The sequence below is a fragment of the Thalassophryne amazonica genome, chromosome 10, assembly GCF_902500255.1.
Source record: "Thalassophryne amazonica chromosome 10, fThaAma1.1, whole genome shotgun sequence".
Lineage (NCBI taxonomy): Eukaryota > Metazoa > Chordata > Actinopteri > Batrachoidiformes > Batrachoididae > Thalassophryne > Thalassophryne amazonica.
Window position 1 is genome coordinate 34,791,952 of NC_047112.1, and position 18,058 is coordinate 34,810,009.

Below are 18,058 nucleotides of genomic sequence, written 5' to 3' on the forward strand. Positions count from 1 at the left end.
TTTTTCTCTCTGTTTAAGGTGCAGCTCCATCCAGAGATTCGTCCGTGAATTGTTCTGTAATTTATGTTTGTAGCATGGCCCAAGCAGAGGGTCACCCCTTTGAGTCTGGTCTGCTTGAGGTTTCTTCCTTACCACTGTTGCTCTGGGGGTTGGTAAGGTTAGACCTTACCTGTGTGAAGCGCTTAGAGGCAACTCTGTTGTGATTTGGCGCTATATAAATTGAAATTTGAAATTGAAAAATCCGGCGTAAGACAATGTAGGCAGAGTTACCCGCTATTTGCAAAACGGCTCTTAGCACATTTTCCTCCCAAAACTCTGGAGCGGCCTGATTTTTAACAGAGTCCAGCACCCTTTCCAATACAGAAGACATTATAATATTGTTCAGCCTGCATGTGACAGCCTGATTTAAAAGATGCTACAGTTCATGAATGACATAACAATCCCTTACACCTCGACACAGATTAATCAGATAATTTCCCATGATAAATTGAACGTTGACATATATATATATATATATATATATATATATATATAAAAGCAAAAAGCTCTGCAGGTGACGATCAGATCAGGCCGTGCCAGACATCCTCCATTTCACGAATGTGAGTGGGATTTTCATGCTCCAAACAGCTGGGATATCTGCTTCAACACTCCACCAAAATTATCACAGTGTTTCAGCTCGTTCAAGATGTTTTCAGCCACACCCTGGCTTGCCAGCAATTTGAGCACTGCAGGAATAAACTGCTCCGTCCAGAGGCTTTTTATCACACGATGGAAATTGATTGGGTAAAAGAATTCAGATACCTCTTCCAGGCATTCGTGCTGCGTCTGACTCGGATGCTCGACCTGACAGCCATAACAGAGTTCCTTTCTACAATTCGCAATCACTCCAGCCAGCAGATGGATGACAGCCAGTTTCGTTGTTTTCAAAAATTCGTCGGAGAGAAGTCTGTCCGGCTGGTCACCGATGACTGGTGTGATGCACGACTTGCCACACAGCGCTTCTTGTATCAGGTGGGGTGGGAGGGATGTTTCACCCCAGACCTCCGCCGGAGCCGTAGGTTGACCCCCGACGTAAACACTGGGGGGTGATCCTGGTCCGTCATCTAAAATTACAGATGGTGACCAAGGGTACACCCCTTGGGCTTCTTCGCCCCACATCACCGATGCATCAGCCGAGGAAAGCTCGCGGTAACCCCGCCAGGATTCTGGCAGTGAGATGAAGAGGTCCTGCAAGCAGCCTTCTTCCTCGTAGCCGGTGTAATGACCCTCACGATCGACGTCCTCCTCTGGCGGGGGTGAAGCTGCAGGAATGTGAGCTGATGTGAAAGCTTGAGTCATGATGTCGGTTGTCTAATGGTAGCACATCCTGGCCGGCTAATGAATATATATAGTCGGGCGAGGTGGGAGTGGCCAGATTCCCCTTAACAAAAGAAAGGGTTCAGGTTTCTTCTGACTCCGATAATGTCTTTATATTCCCCATATGGCGAAAACATTTTTTCCCACGTTGGTACCGGGACTTCTACGATGGCCCGCTGATTACCGTGGATGCGTTCCAAAGTCATCCTGGCCGTAGTGGGTATCCCAGCAGGATATCTATCGAAGGTCATTTTATACAGAGAGCTGGCGTAACCAGTCCATGTAATCTGAAAATGTTTTTTGTTCTCAGCACGGATTGTCTGAGGATCTGCTAAACCCTCCCCTCTCAAATAAGCAGCGACCACAGTGGACATAACGCTCCAGTCATATGTGCACAAAGTCACTTTCAGGGTGTGGGGCTCGATCAAGGGTAACATGTAAAAACTCAGGTGGTCGAGCGGTAGAAGCAGTTTCACGTGATTTATGTATAATTTTACCTTCTTAGGCGCTGCCCCATCGTTAGAGACCGTTGTAATATTTACCAGAGTTTCGGCTATGCAGTGCGAAGTTAAAACATGTCGGGCCATTGCGGTTTGAAAAGCGAGATATTCCACCTCAGCACCAGCTTTAAAGGGAGACGCACACACACGTGCACGTGCGCACGCACACATCACCTGCAATGGGCGTTTCTGTCAGAACCTTTTTTTAAAGGGTTAACCCACAGGGCTCCCAGACTAAACAATTGTTTAATGAATTAAATAATTACATTTTATAAAGAATTAAATAATTACATTTTATAAATCTTTATTTTATATATAATATTATAGTGTCAGAGACTCATGGAAGGGGTGAAGCCCATCCATCCATCCATCCATCCATCCATCTATCCATTTTCTTCTGCTTTATCCGGAGTCGGGTCGTGGGGGCAGCAGCTCAAGCAAAGCCGCCCAGACCTCCCGATCCACACACACCTCCCCCAGCTCCTCCGGGGAACCCCAAGGCGTGAAGCCGGGGTGAAGCCCATTCGATGCAAATTGGGCATACTGTTGGGAGAGTGTAGGTACACGGACCCACAACAGGGGGCGCAAATGAACGGACAATGGAGGAGGTCAAATAACAACACTTTACTGTTGTGAATGGGCACAACAAATACAACAGATTACAACAATAGACAAAAGCCAAATCACAAAAGGTGTCGTGTGGGCAGGCTCGAAGATAGGAGACGTCTGTCCAAAGCAGAACCGGAACCACACGATTTCCTCCGCCACCAGACCCCGGGAATACTGGAGCCGCCAAGTCCCGAACTCCCAGGTGGCCACTGCCTCCGCGTGTCGGACCTGGTACTGCTGGCGAGGAACAAAAAACAATTAAATGTGGGCGCGTTTGCACCCAGCAATCCGCACGGCAGGAAAACTACCTCCACCTCTCGTTGGAAAAGGAGTCGCACAAAAGTCACAAAAGATCACTGTCAAACAGTCAGCTGAGTACGTTACCTTCCAGGTAGAACGATATCTCGGCAAAGAGGTGGAGACGTTGTCCTGCTGATGTACCCCTGCTGATCAGATGATTGGTAACAGCTGTTGCAGGTGATGCATGACAGCTGTCACCCTGGCTGCTCCTGTGAGGCGGCTGCGCCCTCTGGTGCCTGGAGCCCGCACTCCAGACAGGGCGCCCTCTGGTGGTGGGCCAGCAGTACCTCCTCTTCTGGCGGCCCACACAACACATACATGCCCATACATGCTCAGACTACCATTCAATGCAAATTGGGCTGATATGACACCTGTGTGTGAACTAATTATGGATGGGCGGGACTCCGGAGGCGGGCTCACGCTGATTGGCTGTGACGTCATGGGGTGGGATTAGGGGAGGGATTAGGGGTGTTTTCTCACGCTGATTGGCTGTGACATGTCATAGAGGGCGGGATTAGGGGCGGGTCTTTGTGACGTAGTCGATTCTGATTTGCTGTGACGTCATCCATCAAACTTTTGACAAGAGGTGGGTATTATTCTCTCTCAGGGGCACAAATTCATTTCATGAGGTGGAGCACAAAGTGTGGGGTGAAAGAAGGGTCTGTTGGGGTCATGGCTAATGTTTGGGGAGGGTACACACTTACGTTATGGTTACAGTTAGGAGAAGGGGAAGATTATAAATAGCAAAATAAAAAACCATGTCACGAAAAGTGGGTGCTTTTCCTGACGGGGCACGAAAAAAAAGTGAGACTGGGCTGGAATAACATCAAATGTATAAAGACATCCTATTACAAAATCAGCCTTTACGGAGGAAAGAAGCAGTTTATTTTTGCAGGAAGAAATTTTTATTTCATTTCCCTTTATCCTCATCACAGTGGATCCAATATGGACACGCATGTTGACTTGGCACGATCTCTACACTGGATACCCTTCCTCACACAACTCTAGATTAACATGAGAAATGGGTCACAAGTTGTAATGGTTTGGCAGATGACCCCAATGCAGAGAACCACAACAGAAGATTCATAAAAACCATGGTCCTGTAATTAGCAATAAGGCTTCACAAGCAAGTTCATTGGCCTGTTTGCCTTTATTTTGTTTTGCATGTTAAATGATACCAGTATCTCCCAAAAATAGGAGGTTCACTGATCCTCACCTGTATCTATGAGAACCTGAAATTTCAGTGCTGAATATGTAGCAGATTTTAAAGACTTAGTTAAGAAAGTATTACAGACCCATTCACTCATTCGTTGACTGACTAATCATTTGCATATTCTGATAATGGAGGGACAACTAAACTACACCATCACATTCCAAATCAATTTACTGACATTACATTTCCATTCCCTGTTCTGTCCTAATTTGTCCAATGTAAATAAAAAAAAGTGTGATTTGAAAAGCATAACCTGGTTTGGTACATAAGGTCGTGAGCAACAACTCTCCTCCAGACGAGGACCAACCTGGACCGAAAACCAGGAACACTGCCTGCTAAAAATGATGAGAGAATTTGAGCCAGGTGTACCAGCAGGGTCAGGTCACAGGGTCAGATGGAAACATGCTGAGGGCACTCAGAGGACAGATTGAATATGGCAACGTTTGATTTGATGAGACAGTTTGTAGATGAAGTGCAGAGCAGGCTGAAGAATAATAAATAGATTTTTGCAGAGATGGATGAAACTTTGACAGATTGTCTATAAGATTCTGATGGATAAATATATAAACAACGTACTTGAGATATTTACAGTAATATATTGCATGTGTCAAATGGACTCCATCCATCTCTGGAAGATAACTTACAAAATGACAGTTAAGGGCTACTCGGAAAACTCGCATATTACTGTAGTGTTGCTTTAATCAGGTAAAAATGAGAAGATTAACAGCGAAGTTCTCTGAATATAAAGATCCATGAGTAAAGTACCCAGAAGAAATTTAAAACCTCTGTACTAATCCACTGGGAATATGCTGGACACTTTTGCAGAACTATAGGGTTCACAGATGTGCCCAGTTTTTTTTTCCACACACTTATGGTTAGCTAAAAGATTTTCCAGAGGTCTTGGAGAGTTCCACCTGTTCATTACCCAAGATTACATTTTTTTTAACTGACTCTTAATTTGACCAGATTAGGCTCTTTCCTCACAGCAAGAAGGTCATGGGATCGATTCCCACCTGTAGCCTTTCTGTGTGGAGTTTACGTGTTCTCTCCGTGTTTGCGTGGGTTCCCTCCAGGTGCTACAGCTTCCTCCCACATCCAAAAGCATGCAGATTTGGTGAAATGGAAACTTTAAATTGTCCGTAGGTGTGCGTGTGGTTGTGAATGTGTTTATTTGTATGTATTTGTATTTATATGTATTTATAATGTATTTATAAATCTGGCAATAAGTGAAGTCACACTTCTTGTGGAGGTCTGCATGCAAACTGGAGGACTTGCAGACACGAGCATGAGAGACCCAAATTGAATATGAGAGTTCTCCTGTAAAAAAAGGCCTTGCAAGTTGCAGGGGATTTCATTGGGGTAACCAGAGGAGGTGCTTTCATATCTGATGACGCTCTCAAAATCAAATTGCGAAGCTCCTTGAGGTGACTTATATTGTGATCTGACACCATAAATAAATTGAACTGAATTCAGTTGAAGTACTGGGCAGTAAAAGGATGTAAGAAATTAAGCTGTGAGAACTCTCAAGCATAATTAATGAGCTGTTTGTTTGAAGAAGCTGTGATTAAGTGATTCACCATCTGTGGTATAGTGACCCTCAGACTGCTTACAGAGGAATCAACATGAGTTAAAATGACAAAACACTACTGTCTGTTCTTCCAAACATAAACCTCATCCCATTGTAGTTATGGAGGGTGATGGCGCAATCCTGACAGTTGTACAACACACTTGTGCTCTGGTTCAAGGAATCTGTGGTGTTGAAGCTGAGCTCCTCCAGGTGGGTGCAGATGGTGTTCTTCTGGCATTGCGAAAGATCTTTGTGCCAATGTGGGTCATAGGATCATCCGCATTGACTGGAAGAAAGGACAAAGGAGTAATCACTCTTATAACTCTCAGGAAAGAAAGGCTGATGGCTCAAATTGAAAATTTACAATTTTACTGCTTTTTGTACTGGAAAAGGTGCTTCCACAGTGGAGGTAGCTTAGCGGATAAAAAGCTGGCCTGTCAGTCTGAAGAACTGGGTTCTACTCCAGCTCATGCTACCTGTTTGTGTTGCTGGTCAAGGTAATCTGCACTGTTTCAATCCATCCAGCTAGCTGTACAGTGCATCTGGAAAGTATTCACAGCACTTCACTTTATCCACATTTTATTGTATCTTACAGCCTTATGCCAAAATGAATGAAAATAATTTTTTCTCTAAATTCTACACACAATACCCCATAATGACAATGTGAAAAGGGTTTTTTTTAAAAAATATATATTTCTGCAAATGTATTAGAGATAAAAAAAAAACTAACAAATCATATGTACATAACTTTCACAGCATTTGCCATGAAGCTCAAAATTGAGCTCAGGTACATCTTGTTTCCACTGATCATCCTTTAGATGTTTCTACAGCTTAACTGGTGTCCACCTGGGGTAATTTCAGTTGATTTGACATGATTTTTGGAGGCACACACCTGTCTACATATAAGGTCCCACAGTTGACGGTGCATGTCAGAGCACAAACCAAGCATGGAGTCAAAGGAATTGTCTGTAGACCTCAGAGACAAGATTGTCTGGAGGAACAAATCTGAGGAAGGGTCCAGAAACATTTCTGCTGCATTGAAGGTCTCAATGAGCACAGTGTCTTGCATCATCTGTAAATGTAAAAGTTTGGATCCACCAGGACTCTTCCTAGAGTTGGCTGCCCATATAAACGAGCAATTGGGGAAGAAGGAGCTTAGTCTGGGAGGCTGGAGGTGACCAAGAAACCCGATAGTCCTCTGTCAGAGCTCCAGCATTCCTTTGTGGAGAGAAGAGAACCTTCCAGAAGGACAACCATCTTTGCAGCAATCCACTAATCAGGCCTGTATGGTAGAGTGGCTAGACAGAAGCCACTCCTTAGTAAAAGGCACATGGCAGCCTGCCTGGAGTTTGCCAAAAGGCACCTGAAAGACTCTCAGACCATGAGAAACAAAATTATCTGGTCTGATGAGACAAAGTTTGAACTCTTTGGCGTGAACACCAGGCATCATCTTTGGAGGAAAGCAAGCACCATCCCTACAGTGAAGCATGGTGGTGGCAGCATCATGCTGTGGGGATGTTTTTCAGTGGCAGGAATGGGGAGACTAGTCAGAATTGAGGGAAAAATGAATGCAGCAATGTACTGTGACATCCTGGATGAAAACCTGCTCCAGAGCGCTCTTGACCTCAGACTAGGGAGACAGTTCATCTTTCAGCAGGACAATGACCCTTAAGCACACAGCTAAAATATCAAAGGAGTGGCTTCAGGACAACTCTGTGAATGTCCTTAAGTGGTCCAGCCAGAGCCCAGACCTGAATCTGATTGAACATCTCTGGAGAGATCTGAAAGTGGCTGTGCACCGACACTTCCAATCCAACCTGATGGAGCTTGAGAGGTGCTGCAAAGAGCAACGGCCAAAACCACCAAAAGACAGATGCCCCAAGCTTGTGGCATCTTATTCAAGAAGAATTGAGGCTCTAATTGCTGCCAAAGGTGCATCAACAAAGTATTGAGCAAAGGGTGTGAATACTTATGTACATGTGATTTCTTAGTTTTTTTTATTTTTAATAAATTTGCAAAACTTTAAAAAACATTTTTCATGTTGTCATTATGGGGTGTTGTGTGTAGAATATTGAAAATTAAAAAAAATTGACTTTACTCCATTTGGAAAAAGGCTGTAATATAACAAAATGTGGAAAAAGTGAAGTGCTGTGAATATTTTGTGGATGCACTGTAAATGGGTACCGGCCTTGGCTGGTGAAGTAAACCGCATCAGACTGGTGTCCTGTCCTGGGGGGGGGGGGGGGGGGGGGGTAGGGGGGGGGGGGGGGTCGGGGGGGTGTCATATACTCTCATTGGCTTGACACAATGAAATCCTGATATGAGCACCATGGGCCCGAGGGCCCATTAGTGCTGCAAGAAGCAATGATGAGCAATGCTTTCAGTGACTTCCTGGAGTCAGTCATGAGCTGTTTATCTGTATACTTGTATGAGACATCTGGGAAGAGCTAGAGGCAGTTTTCATAGCTGAATCATTTGTATAGTTTTATTTTATTACAACATTGGTTTAGACCGATTCATACTGTGAGTATTATTCTAATTATGTAATAAATCCTGTCTGAAAAAAGTTATACACTTCCTTTACGTGTGGTTTCTTCCAAAACCTGCTGGGGTCCTCAACACTGAGGCATCTGCATGCTGGATCATGTACACAGAAATGCACCACATGGCCAAATTGTCGTATGATGTTCCCTCACAAAGCAAGTGCCCCTTCCCACCTGAGCCTCCGTAATAATGGTTCATTCAACAAAAGTCATTTAGATTTACCCAAGAATCCTTCAAAGAGACCAAGCATCAAAGACATCTAGTTCATCTGCATGTGACTACAGGTCTGAACCATTCATGAATTTTGTTCACACCTACAAAAAACTTAAAATTCAAGAAAATAGGTGAATACTGAAAGTTATCTTAAATTGCTCCTACACTTATGAACAGATCTGTTTGTATGAGTGGCTTTTGCATGAGCCCAGTGTTTTAGGACTGTAAAAAAGTCCTTCAACACCAAATCCCAATGTGGGATCCAAGAGGTGTGAGGTTTGCCAGCTCTGAGTTTGTAAAAATTAGAAGTGCACTTCATGTTAAAGTCATAATAACACACTTACTGTACAACTGAAACTAATTAAAAAGCTTTTTTTCCCCTGAATGAACCAAAGACTTAATGGGATGAAAGAAAAGATATATGTGTAACTTTTGCAAATAAATAAATAAAATAAAACTAGAGCACTGTGCTTGTAGTGCACAAACCTCCACCAACACAAGTTTCCAATTCCACAAAATTTTACCTTGGAAAAGGTTTTCAAGGTCAAAGTCCTGTAAGAAGTGGCTTTTCATAAGCTAAAATATAATACAAAATATAGATCAAAAGGGCTTTTCAAAGTTAAAAAGAATCAAATAGCCACTAAATATGCAATACGGCTCAGATGTGGATCAAACGTAGTCTATTCACTGAGTGTGCCAGTTTGCACCTTATTGTCACAAATGAGAATGATTGAGGCACTTTTGATTGAGATATAGTGCAAAATGTACATCAGATATTCAATTCAAATCCACAATCTGGATCAGATCTGGATCAAACTTTGTCAGGCGAGTGCCAGTCTGCACCTTACTTCAAATATGAGAGTGACTGGGGCACGTTTGATTTAGATAAAATGTAAAATATACATTTAATGGGGTTAAATGTTAAATTTAAATGGCCACAAAATCTGTTATCTGGATCAGATCCAGATCAAACTTTGTCAGTCAATAAAGGATACCATCCTGCATAATGCTATCAAATATGAAAGAAATTTGTATCATTTTTGACAATGTTATGAATTTTTGAAATTCATTCAGTGTTAAAGAAAGGGATTTTTCCTGACTTTGTCCTTTGACCTATGACCTAGAAAACTGATTAAGTTCTTTCCTATCAGAATATGAATCTTCAGTAAAATCTTCATAACGATACATGAAGAATTGTGGACTCCATGCTGTTCACAAGCAAACAGACAAACAAACAATGGCAATAACATAACAATAAAAAATGTAAGCACAGGGTGTTGTGTGTGAGTGTGTGCGCGCGCATCTATATCACGATATAACTCATGGTTCTTCAATCACTGCCCTCCACTTACATCACCTCTGGTAAGGGAAAGGCAAGAAAGAGGAGGAGCAAGCATGGGTCCAAGCCTGACAGGAAGAGCTGCAAACCGGTGTCAGAAGAGACTGCAGTACTCCAGCCGGTGCCACCATTAGGGTGGGCTTCAGAGGAAACAACTGGACCTTTGCATCCGCCCAACACTGAGGTGGTCGTAGTATGACACATCTCACCTGATGTGTCCCTTGATTCTGAGTCGGTCGCGGCGCGACATGTGACCGGGGGAGGGGGACTTGGCTCCCCCAAGACAGCAGCAGTGGTCAGGCGTCGGGTCAGGGGGCCCACAGGAGAGGCGGATCTCACAGTGCTGTCTGGCCCATGGCAAGGGTGGACCTCTGTGGGCAGACCAGCAATCCGGCCATGGGTGAGACAGATCCCAGTGTGCCATCCGGAAATCTGCTTGCGGCTGAAGTGGATCTCAGTGCACCATCCGGCTATCTGCCTGTGGCAGGGGTTTATCTAAGTGAGACATTTGGCTGTCCACCCGCAGCTGAGGTGGATCCCAGTGTGCCGTCCGGCCATCCACCCATGGCTGCCACGGCAACCCGCCTGTGGCAGAGGTGGATCCCAGTGGGCCATCCAGCTATCCTCCACAGCAGAGGCAGATCCCGGTGGGCCATCTGTCCAACTGCCCGTGGCAGAGGTGGGTCTCAGGGTGCATCTGGCAATCCGCACACAGCAAGGTTGGGCCTCAATGGCCCATCTGGCAAGCCACCTGTCGCTGAGGCAGGCTTCAGTGCCATCTCACCATGGCCAAGGTCCAACTCTGTGTGTCAGCCAACTTGCTGAGAGACGTTAGCTGCCCCCTGTGCGGCTGTGGACCCTGACCACCCTGTCCACCCTGACTCCAACATGGACACAAGAGGGTTGCACAGTCTTCATCGTGACTCTGCCGTGGATACTGGAGGGTTGCACGGCCTCCAGCTAATCCCACAATGGACCCATGAGGATCGCTCGGCCTCCACTTTGACTCTGCCATGGACCCATGATGGTTGCATGGCCTCCACCCCGGCTCAGCCATGGACTCAGGAGGGTTGAACAGCCTTTTCCCTGGCTCAGCTGTGGATCCTGGAGGGTCACACAGACTCCGCTCTGTCTCCACCGCTGCCCCATGTGTGTCACACAGTCTCCGCCCTGGCTATGCTGTGGACCTTGGAGGGTTCCACAGTTGCACTCCTAACTCTGCCTTCGGCTCCATTCAGCATCGTGGTCAGTGACCGGACCCAACCATTGGCTTCTGCAGGCTTCTCTGTCGGCTTTCAGACTCTACATGTGATTGGACTCGTATATTTGACCCTTTGGGTGCTTCTACTTCACTGAGTTTGTGTGCTCCTGTGTTATTGAGTCAATGTACTCCTGTTTTGTTGCCTCAGTGTGCTCCCGTTTTATTGCATCTGTGTCTTACGGGTTTTCCTGATTTGTCTGTTGCCAGTTCAAACATTCCAGCCCCCAACTTCCTCCCTGGTTGTGCTTTTTGGGTTTGTGTTTTTTTTTTTTTTTTGTCATTTTCCTGTGTGGTGTCCCTGTTTTCCTCCCATGCCCGCTGCTTTTGTGTTGTTTCTATTTGCTTTTGGGGGTGGGTTGTTTTGGGCCATCACTGTCGGTGGTTGAGGGAGGGGGTCCTATTCTGTGCACATCTGTATCATGGTCTGTGTCTCTCTGGGGTTATGTTCAGTCTTTTGTCTTTTCTTGTACAGTGTTTGTCTTCATCCTGGTGTTGGCTGTCTGTCTGTCTGTCTGTCTGTCTGTCTGTCTGTCCACAGACTCCTCCTGGTGGCAGTGTCTAGTGTTGTCTGTGTTCAAGTGTCTGTGATCCCTCATATGTCTGTTGGATTCTTTTACCTTCTCCTGTCTTTGGTTATTTTTACTGTTTGCAGCCTTGTTTCCTGTAGTTTTTTAGTCTGGTTTTATTTGTGTTCCATTCCTGTGTTTATTTTATTATGGCTGCATTTCTATTTTTGTGGTACTGAAGATTTCCTGTTTTATTTTCATGATCAAGGATTGCTTGTATGTTTGGTTAACTTTCTTTCTGTGTCACTCCTCAGCTGTTAGTATTTTCCCACACCTGCCATTTGTTCATTAGTCCTTCTTTATATTTAAGCCTGTGTTTTCCCATGTTAGTTAGCTGGTTCTTTACATTGGTTCATGTCAGTTCCTTCTTGTCTTTTCCAAGACTTGTGAGTATGATGCGAGCCCTCATATGTCAATCAATCAATCAATTTTTTTATATAGCGCCAAATCACAACAAACAGTTGCCCCAAGGCGCTTTATATTGTAAGGCAAGGCCATACAATAATTATGTAAAACCCCAACGGTCAAAACGACCCCCTGTGAGCAAGCACTTGGCTACAGTGGGAAGGAAAAACTCCCTTTATATGTCTGTTGAATTCTTTCACCCCCTCCTGTCCTTTGTTATTTTTACTGTTGCAGTCTTGTTTCCTGTAGTCTGGTTTTATTTCTGTTCCATTCCTGTGTTTATTTTATTATGGTTCCATTTCTGTTTTTGTGGTAGTGAAGACATCCTGTTTTACTTTGATGATCTTGGTTGACTTGTATGTTTGGTTCCAGTGTCACTCCTCAGTCATTTGTTCATTAGTCCTTCTGTGTATTTAAGCCTGTGCTATCCCATGTTAGTTTCCTGGTTCCTTATGCTGGTTCATGTCAGTTTCTTCTGGTTATTTCCAAGACTTGAGTATGATCAACATTTATCTCTCCCCCAGTTCTGTCACTGTTAGTAGTTCTAAGTAACAGTTTAAGTGTGACTTTAAATCAAAATCAAATCAAATCAATTTTATTTATATAGCGCCAAATCACAACAAACAGTCACCCCAAGGCGCTTTATATTGCAAGGCAAAAGCCATACAATAATTACAGAAAAACCCCAACGGTCAAAACGACCCCCTATGAGCAAGACTTGGCGACAGTGGGAAAGAAAACTCCCTTTTAACAGGAAGAAACTTCCAGCAGAACCAGGCTCAGGGAGGAGCAGTCTTCTGCTGGGACTGGTTGGGGCTGAGGGGAGAGAATCAGGAAAAGGACATGCTGTGGAAGACAGCAGAGATCAATCACCAATGATTAAATGCAGAGTGGTGCATACAGAGCAAAAAGAGGTGAATTAAAAGAAACACTGGGTGCATCATGGGAAACCCCCCAGCAGTCTAAGTCTATAGCAGCATAACTAAGGGATGGTTCAGGGTCACCTGATCCAGCCCTAACTATAAGCTTTTTCAAAAAGGAAAGTTTTAAGCTTAATCTTAAAAGTAGAGAGGGTGTCTGTCTCCCTAATCCGAATTAGGAGCTGGTTCCACAGGAGAGGAGCCTGAAAGCTGAAGGCTCTGCCTCCTATTCTACTCTTACAAACCCTAGGAACTACAAGTAAGCCTGCAGTCTGAGAGCGAAGCGCTCTATTGGGGTGATATGGTACTATGAGGTCCCTAAGATAAGATGGGACCTGATTATTCAAAACCTTATAAGTAAGAAGAAGAATTTTAAATTCTATTCTAGAATTAACAGGAAGCCAATGAAGAGAGGCCAATATGGGTGAGATATGCTCTCTCCTAGTCCCCGTCAGTACTCTAGCTGCAGCATTTTGAATTAACTGAAGGCTTTTCAGGGAACTTTTAGGACAACCTGATAATAATGAATTACAATAGTCCAGCCTAGAAGAAATAAATGCATGAATTAGCTTTTCAGCATCACTCTGAGACAAGACCTTTCTAATTTTAGAGATATTGCGCAAATGCAAAAAAGCAGTCCTATATATTTGCTTAATATGCACATTGAAGGACATATCCTGATCAAAAATGACTCCAAGATTTCTCACAGTATTACTGGAGGTCAGGGTAATGCCATCCAGAGTAAGGATCTGGTTAGACACCATGTTTCTAAGATTTGTGGGGCCAAGTACAATAACTTCAGTTTTATCTGAATTTAAAAGCAGGAAATTAGAGGTCATCCATGTCTTTATGTCTGTAAGACATTCCTGCAGTTTAACTAATTGGTGTGTGTCCCCTGGCTTCATGGATAGATAAAGCTGGGTATCATCTGCGTAACAATGAAAATTTAAGCAATGCTTTCTAATAATACTGCCTAAGGGAAGCATGTATAAAGTGAATCAAATCGGTCCTAGCACAGAACCTTGTGGAACTCCATAATTAACCTTAGTCTGTGAAGAAGATTCCCCATTTACATGAACAAATTGTAATCTATTAGATAAATATGATTCAAATCACAGCAGTGCAGTGCCTTTAATACCTATGGCATGCTCTAATCTCTGTAATAAAATTTTATGGTCAACAGTATCAAAAGCAGCACTGAGGTCTAACAGAACAAGCACAGAGATGAGTCCACTGTCTGAGGCCATAAGATCATTTGTAACCTTCACTAATGCTGTTTCTGTACTATGATGAATTCTAAAACCTGACTGAAACTCTTCAAATAGACCATTCCTCTGCAGGTGATCAGTTAGCTGTTTTACAACTACCCTTTCAAGAATTTTTGAGAGAAAAGGAAGGTTAGAGATTGGCCTATAATTAGCTAAGATAACTGGGTCAAGTGATGGCTTTTTAAGTAATGGTTTAATTACTGCCACCTTAAAAGCCTGTGGTACATAGCCAACTAATAAAGATAGATTGATCATATTTAAGATTGAAGCATTAAATAATGGTAGGGCTTCCTTGAGCAGTCTGGTAGGAATGGGGTCTACTAGACATGTTGATGGTTTGGAGGAAGTAACTAATGAAAGTAACTCAGACAGAACAATTGGAGAGAAAGAGTCTAACCAAATACCAGCATCACTGAAAGCAGTCGAACATTTTCAGTGTATGGTGTATGTACTTTACAGTGTATGGTTTTGAGAACGCGTTTTTTAGTGTACTCCTGATTTTTTTTTTCCCTTCCTCGGCTGCCCTGGGGTTGTGGAACTGTTTGTCGTTGTTAAATAAATCACCATTGTTTGCACCTACTTCCTCATGTCTGAGACTGCTCTGCATATTGGGGTCAAATTGACTTTTTGCTGAAAACCATAACAGGATGCTCCAAGGAAAAATGGTTGGGAAGTACGGCTGTAGTAGAAGGAAAAGAATCACAGTTTAGATCTCTGCAATATCAGCATTTGGTGATTAAGTGCAAAGGATATAACACACCAAAATCAAGACATAAGTTCAAAAAAAATGTGCTGGGGGGGGGGTCGACTGTCAATGTATCAGGTCACATCATTGGAAAAATATGCCTGTTGAATTAAAATATAAAGGAACATAGTTTGTGCCTCTAATATGAAACAGTGTCACAGTATTTTAATAATTCATCAGTTTGGCTTTTTAATGCACAAAGGTCAGACTCAAACTGGGTAAAACAAAATAAGTAAAGATCAGTTCATCTTTATTAAATCTGAGGACAGAAGGACAAAGATGGGGCGGGGGGGGGGGGGGGGTACACGTAAAATGACACGATTAGTAATGTGCTCACAAATGTGGAACACTTGAATTAGCCTTGCAGCGTGACACAAAGTGTCACTGTTTTAAGAATGGATATTTCAGGCTTTAAATCAAAACTGAACAGCCTCCTTTAGTTGGTGAATAAATAACCAGGATATTAACTGTGATGGTGTAGATCTTTCAGCTCATTTCTAATCAATTGTGCCTGCAATTCTATGAACTACTGCACATTTCCAGCTCAAACACGATGCATTGCTTTTCATACGTTAGTTTGTGAAGCGCTGTTGCAGCATGAGGGGAAATGCGGTGTGGGTGATAAAGCAAAGTAATTTACTCAACCTGGCTGCATAGGAAATCTATACTCTGTGGCCCATCTGCCTTGTAGGATCACATGGCCCTCTCGCTGTGCAGATCCCCCTCATTCCACCACCTCCCCAAAAAGCCAATTGAAAGCTAATCCTATCATTGCTACTCTAAATCTGGAGCCACAGACTATGTGACTAGATGGGGGTGGAAGATAAAGGCGAGGAAGGAGCAGAGGATGAAGCCATGAAAAACAAAAGTTTCCACAAGTAGAAAAACCCAGTGTCAGTATTATACAGGGCTGCAGAAATAGCCAAGGTACTTGGTTGTGGCACATCTGCACCATATTTGATTGGTTCAAGAAGGTTGTGGGATCACTTCCTACCTGGGGCCTTTCTGTGTGGACTTTGCATGTTCTCCCAGTGTTTATGTGGGTTCCCTCGGGGTGCTCCAGCTTTCTCCCACATCCATAGACATTAGGGTGTCTCATTTTTTGCAAAGGTTCTCAGATCTTGCTGCTCTTTAAACCAGTTTGTCTCGCATGTGAACTGATGAAACAGTAAAATTTTCAGCAAAATCGGACAAGGCTTGACCACCCCCCCCGCCATCTTTCTTGCGTCAGCGTATTTTGCCGCCAAACACCCATTTTCGCATAAAAAACGTAAAAAAAAAAAAAAAAATCAACAGAAAACACTATTATCTGAACGGAAACTAGTTTACTGTGGTTTTGGGGGGTGCTGGTTTCATTTATGATGGTTACTTAGTCCATTTGTATGAGGCTGACATCAAGTTATATCAATTTCATAGAAAAATATACTCACATTTCACAATTTCATGTTATAAAAATCTTACTAAAGTTAGATACTTTTTTTCTAAGGTTACATTAACACATTTCCAACTAAGAAAGCATGAATAGTTGAGGGTTTTAACCACAGAGGTCACTGCAATGCTTTTGAGACTATTAATCAGTGCTGCTCCTAGTGGTCAAGATGCGTGGTTGTGGTGGTTAGATTTTCTGGTCAGCTTCCTTCAGTAAGTGCTTTTTTCCATGGTCTTTTAAAACTACCAAACAATACACCTACATGTTTTAAGTTAAACTTATTCATAAGTGTAATTAAAAGTGATTATGTAATGTTTGTGGAAATATAGATGTGAGCACAATTAATATAAAGTAAAATGTATATTTCAGATAGGTAGAGGTACTGTGACAGATGTAGATATGCCAACCCATCCAACGGGAAAGAAAAGAAAGACTGAGTAGTTCTGACAGACAGAAACATGCAGGAGGACCGTTCAAGAGGAGGGGAAGCTCAGTAGAGGAGGGGAAGCTCAGTAGAGGAGTGGGAGGATGTTGTTGGCCCGTCCCTGGCTGCAATGCCTGCCCACCAGCTTCCAACTATCAGAACCATATTGCAACACTACAGGTCCTTGCGCATTGAACGTGCCAGTGATGACACCTCTGCCATTGCTGAAGTCATCTCCACAGAAGCTGAGGCAATTTGGCAAGAACTGTGTCAAGAATGTTTCTGAAGTCATTGACAAATGGAAAAAGTGCCACAACCCAGGGGAACTGAGACACAGGCTGTCAGACACCCTGGACTCGCTCCTGGACTTGAAACCTAAGTTAAGGGGTGAGGCCAGTGAAGACACACAGCTTGAGAACCTGAAGTCTCTGATGAAGCAACAAAGAGACGGCTGGGAGACAGACTACAAGTTTTATATAGACCAGTACTCTGGAGCCTGTCTTCAACACCTAGGACCAGCTGATGTGACACTTCACAACAAAGAGAAAGCCAGAGAAGAACATGAAGCCAAGTGAGCCAAGTACTATGACCAGCAGACAGCTTCCACTGTACTTTCAGCCGGTGGATGCTCCTGTGGCCAAGGCTGTCAAGAAGCCCATCCAGAGACATCTGTGGTATCTGACAGAGCCACTCATTGTTCTCGGCCTCTTTGATAGCCATCTTGGATGTGATATGAAAGCTGCCATGGCTGTTCAGCTCCAGACTTCCTTGAAGCCACCAGTCTACACCCCTGGAAAGCCGACCTTTCCACGTACAGCTGTGCTTCTAGGGGATACCAGCCTTACCTCCCTGGTGGGAACACATTCCTGGCTGCTATTCGACCTGCTGGGTGAGACTGGGCACTGGCTGGCCTTGCCCCCTGGCCACTGGGACAAGGATGATGATTTTGTGAGAATCAAATCAATTGTGTGTAATATTTGGAATGGACCATCAAGGACATTCAGGACTTTGCAAATGTATCAAAAGATGAATCACACAGAGAGGAGGCTGTGCTAGTAACAGAATCCCACCGTCGGGTAAGATAGATGAGTAAGAGTATGGGTAAGAGTAAGATAGATGAAGGACTGTGAACCATGACTGTGCAATTATGTCAGATTACCTCAGGCTATTGTTTATGTTGTTTTATGTCAAGCATTATCTTATGTTTTGTATATTTTGCTGCTGTTAACAAAAAGATTGATATGTGTGACCTCATAATATTGTAACAAATTAAATATATATTGCCTACCTTACTTAGGTATTGTTTCATAGTTACCATCTGTCTTTAGAAACATATTTCACACATGGTTTTGATGATGAAAATGAAAACAAAAATCATTTAATTTCTATATAAATTGAC

General features: G+C 43.4%; 1 protein-coding gene across 1 annotated transcript in view; it reads left to right on the top strand.

Moving 5' to 3' along the window:
- The first annotated feature begins 17,244 nt into the window (after positions 1–17,244).
- The window catches only part of LOC117518085 (protein ALP1-like), a 59,777-nt gene continuing 58,963 nt past the window's right edge, over positions 17,245–18,058 (top strand). Inside the window, exon 1 of the mRNA XM_034179147.1 lies at positions 17,245–17,607. Coding sequence (XP_034035038.1) covers positions 17,245–17,607 — 363 coding nt within the window. The remainder of the gene's footprint in view (positions 17,608–18,058) is intronic.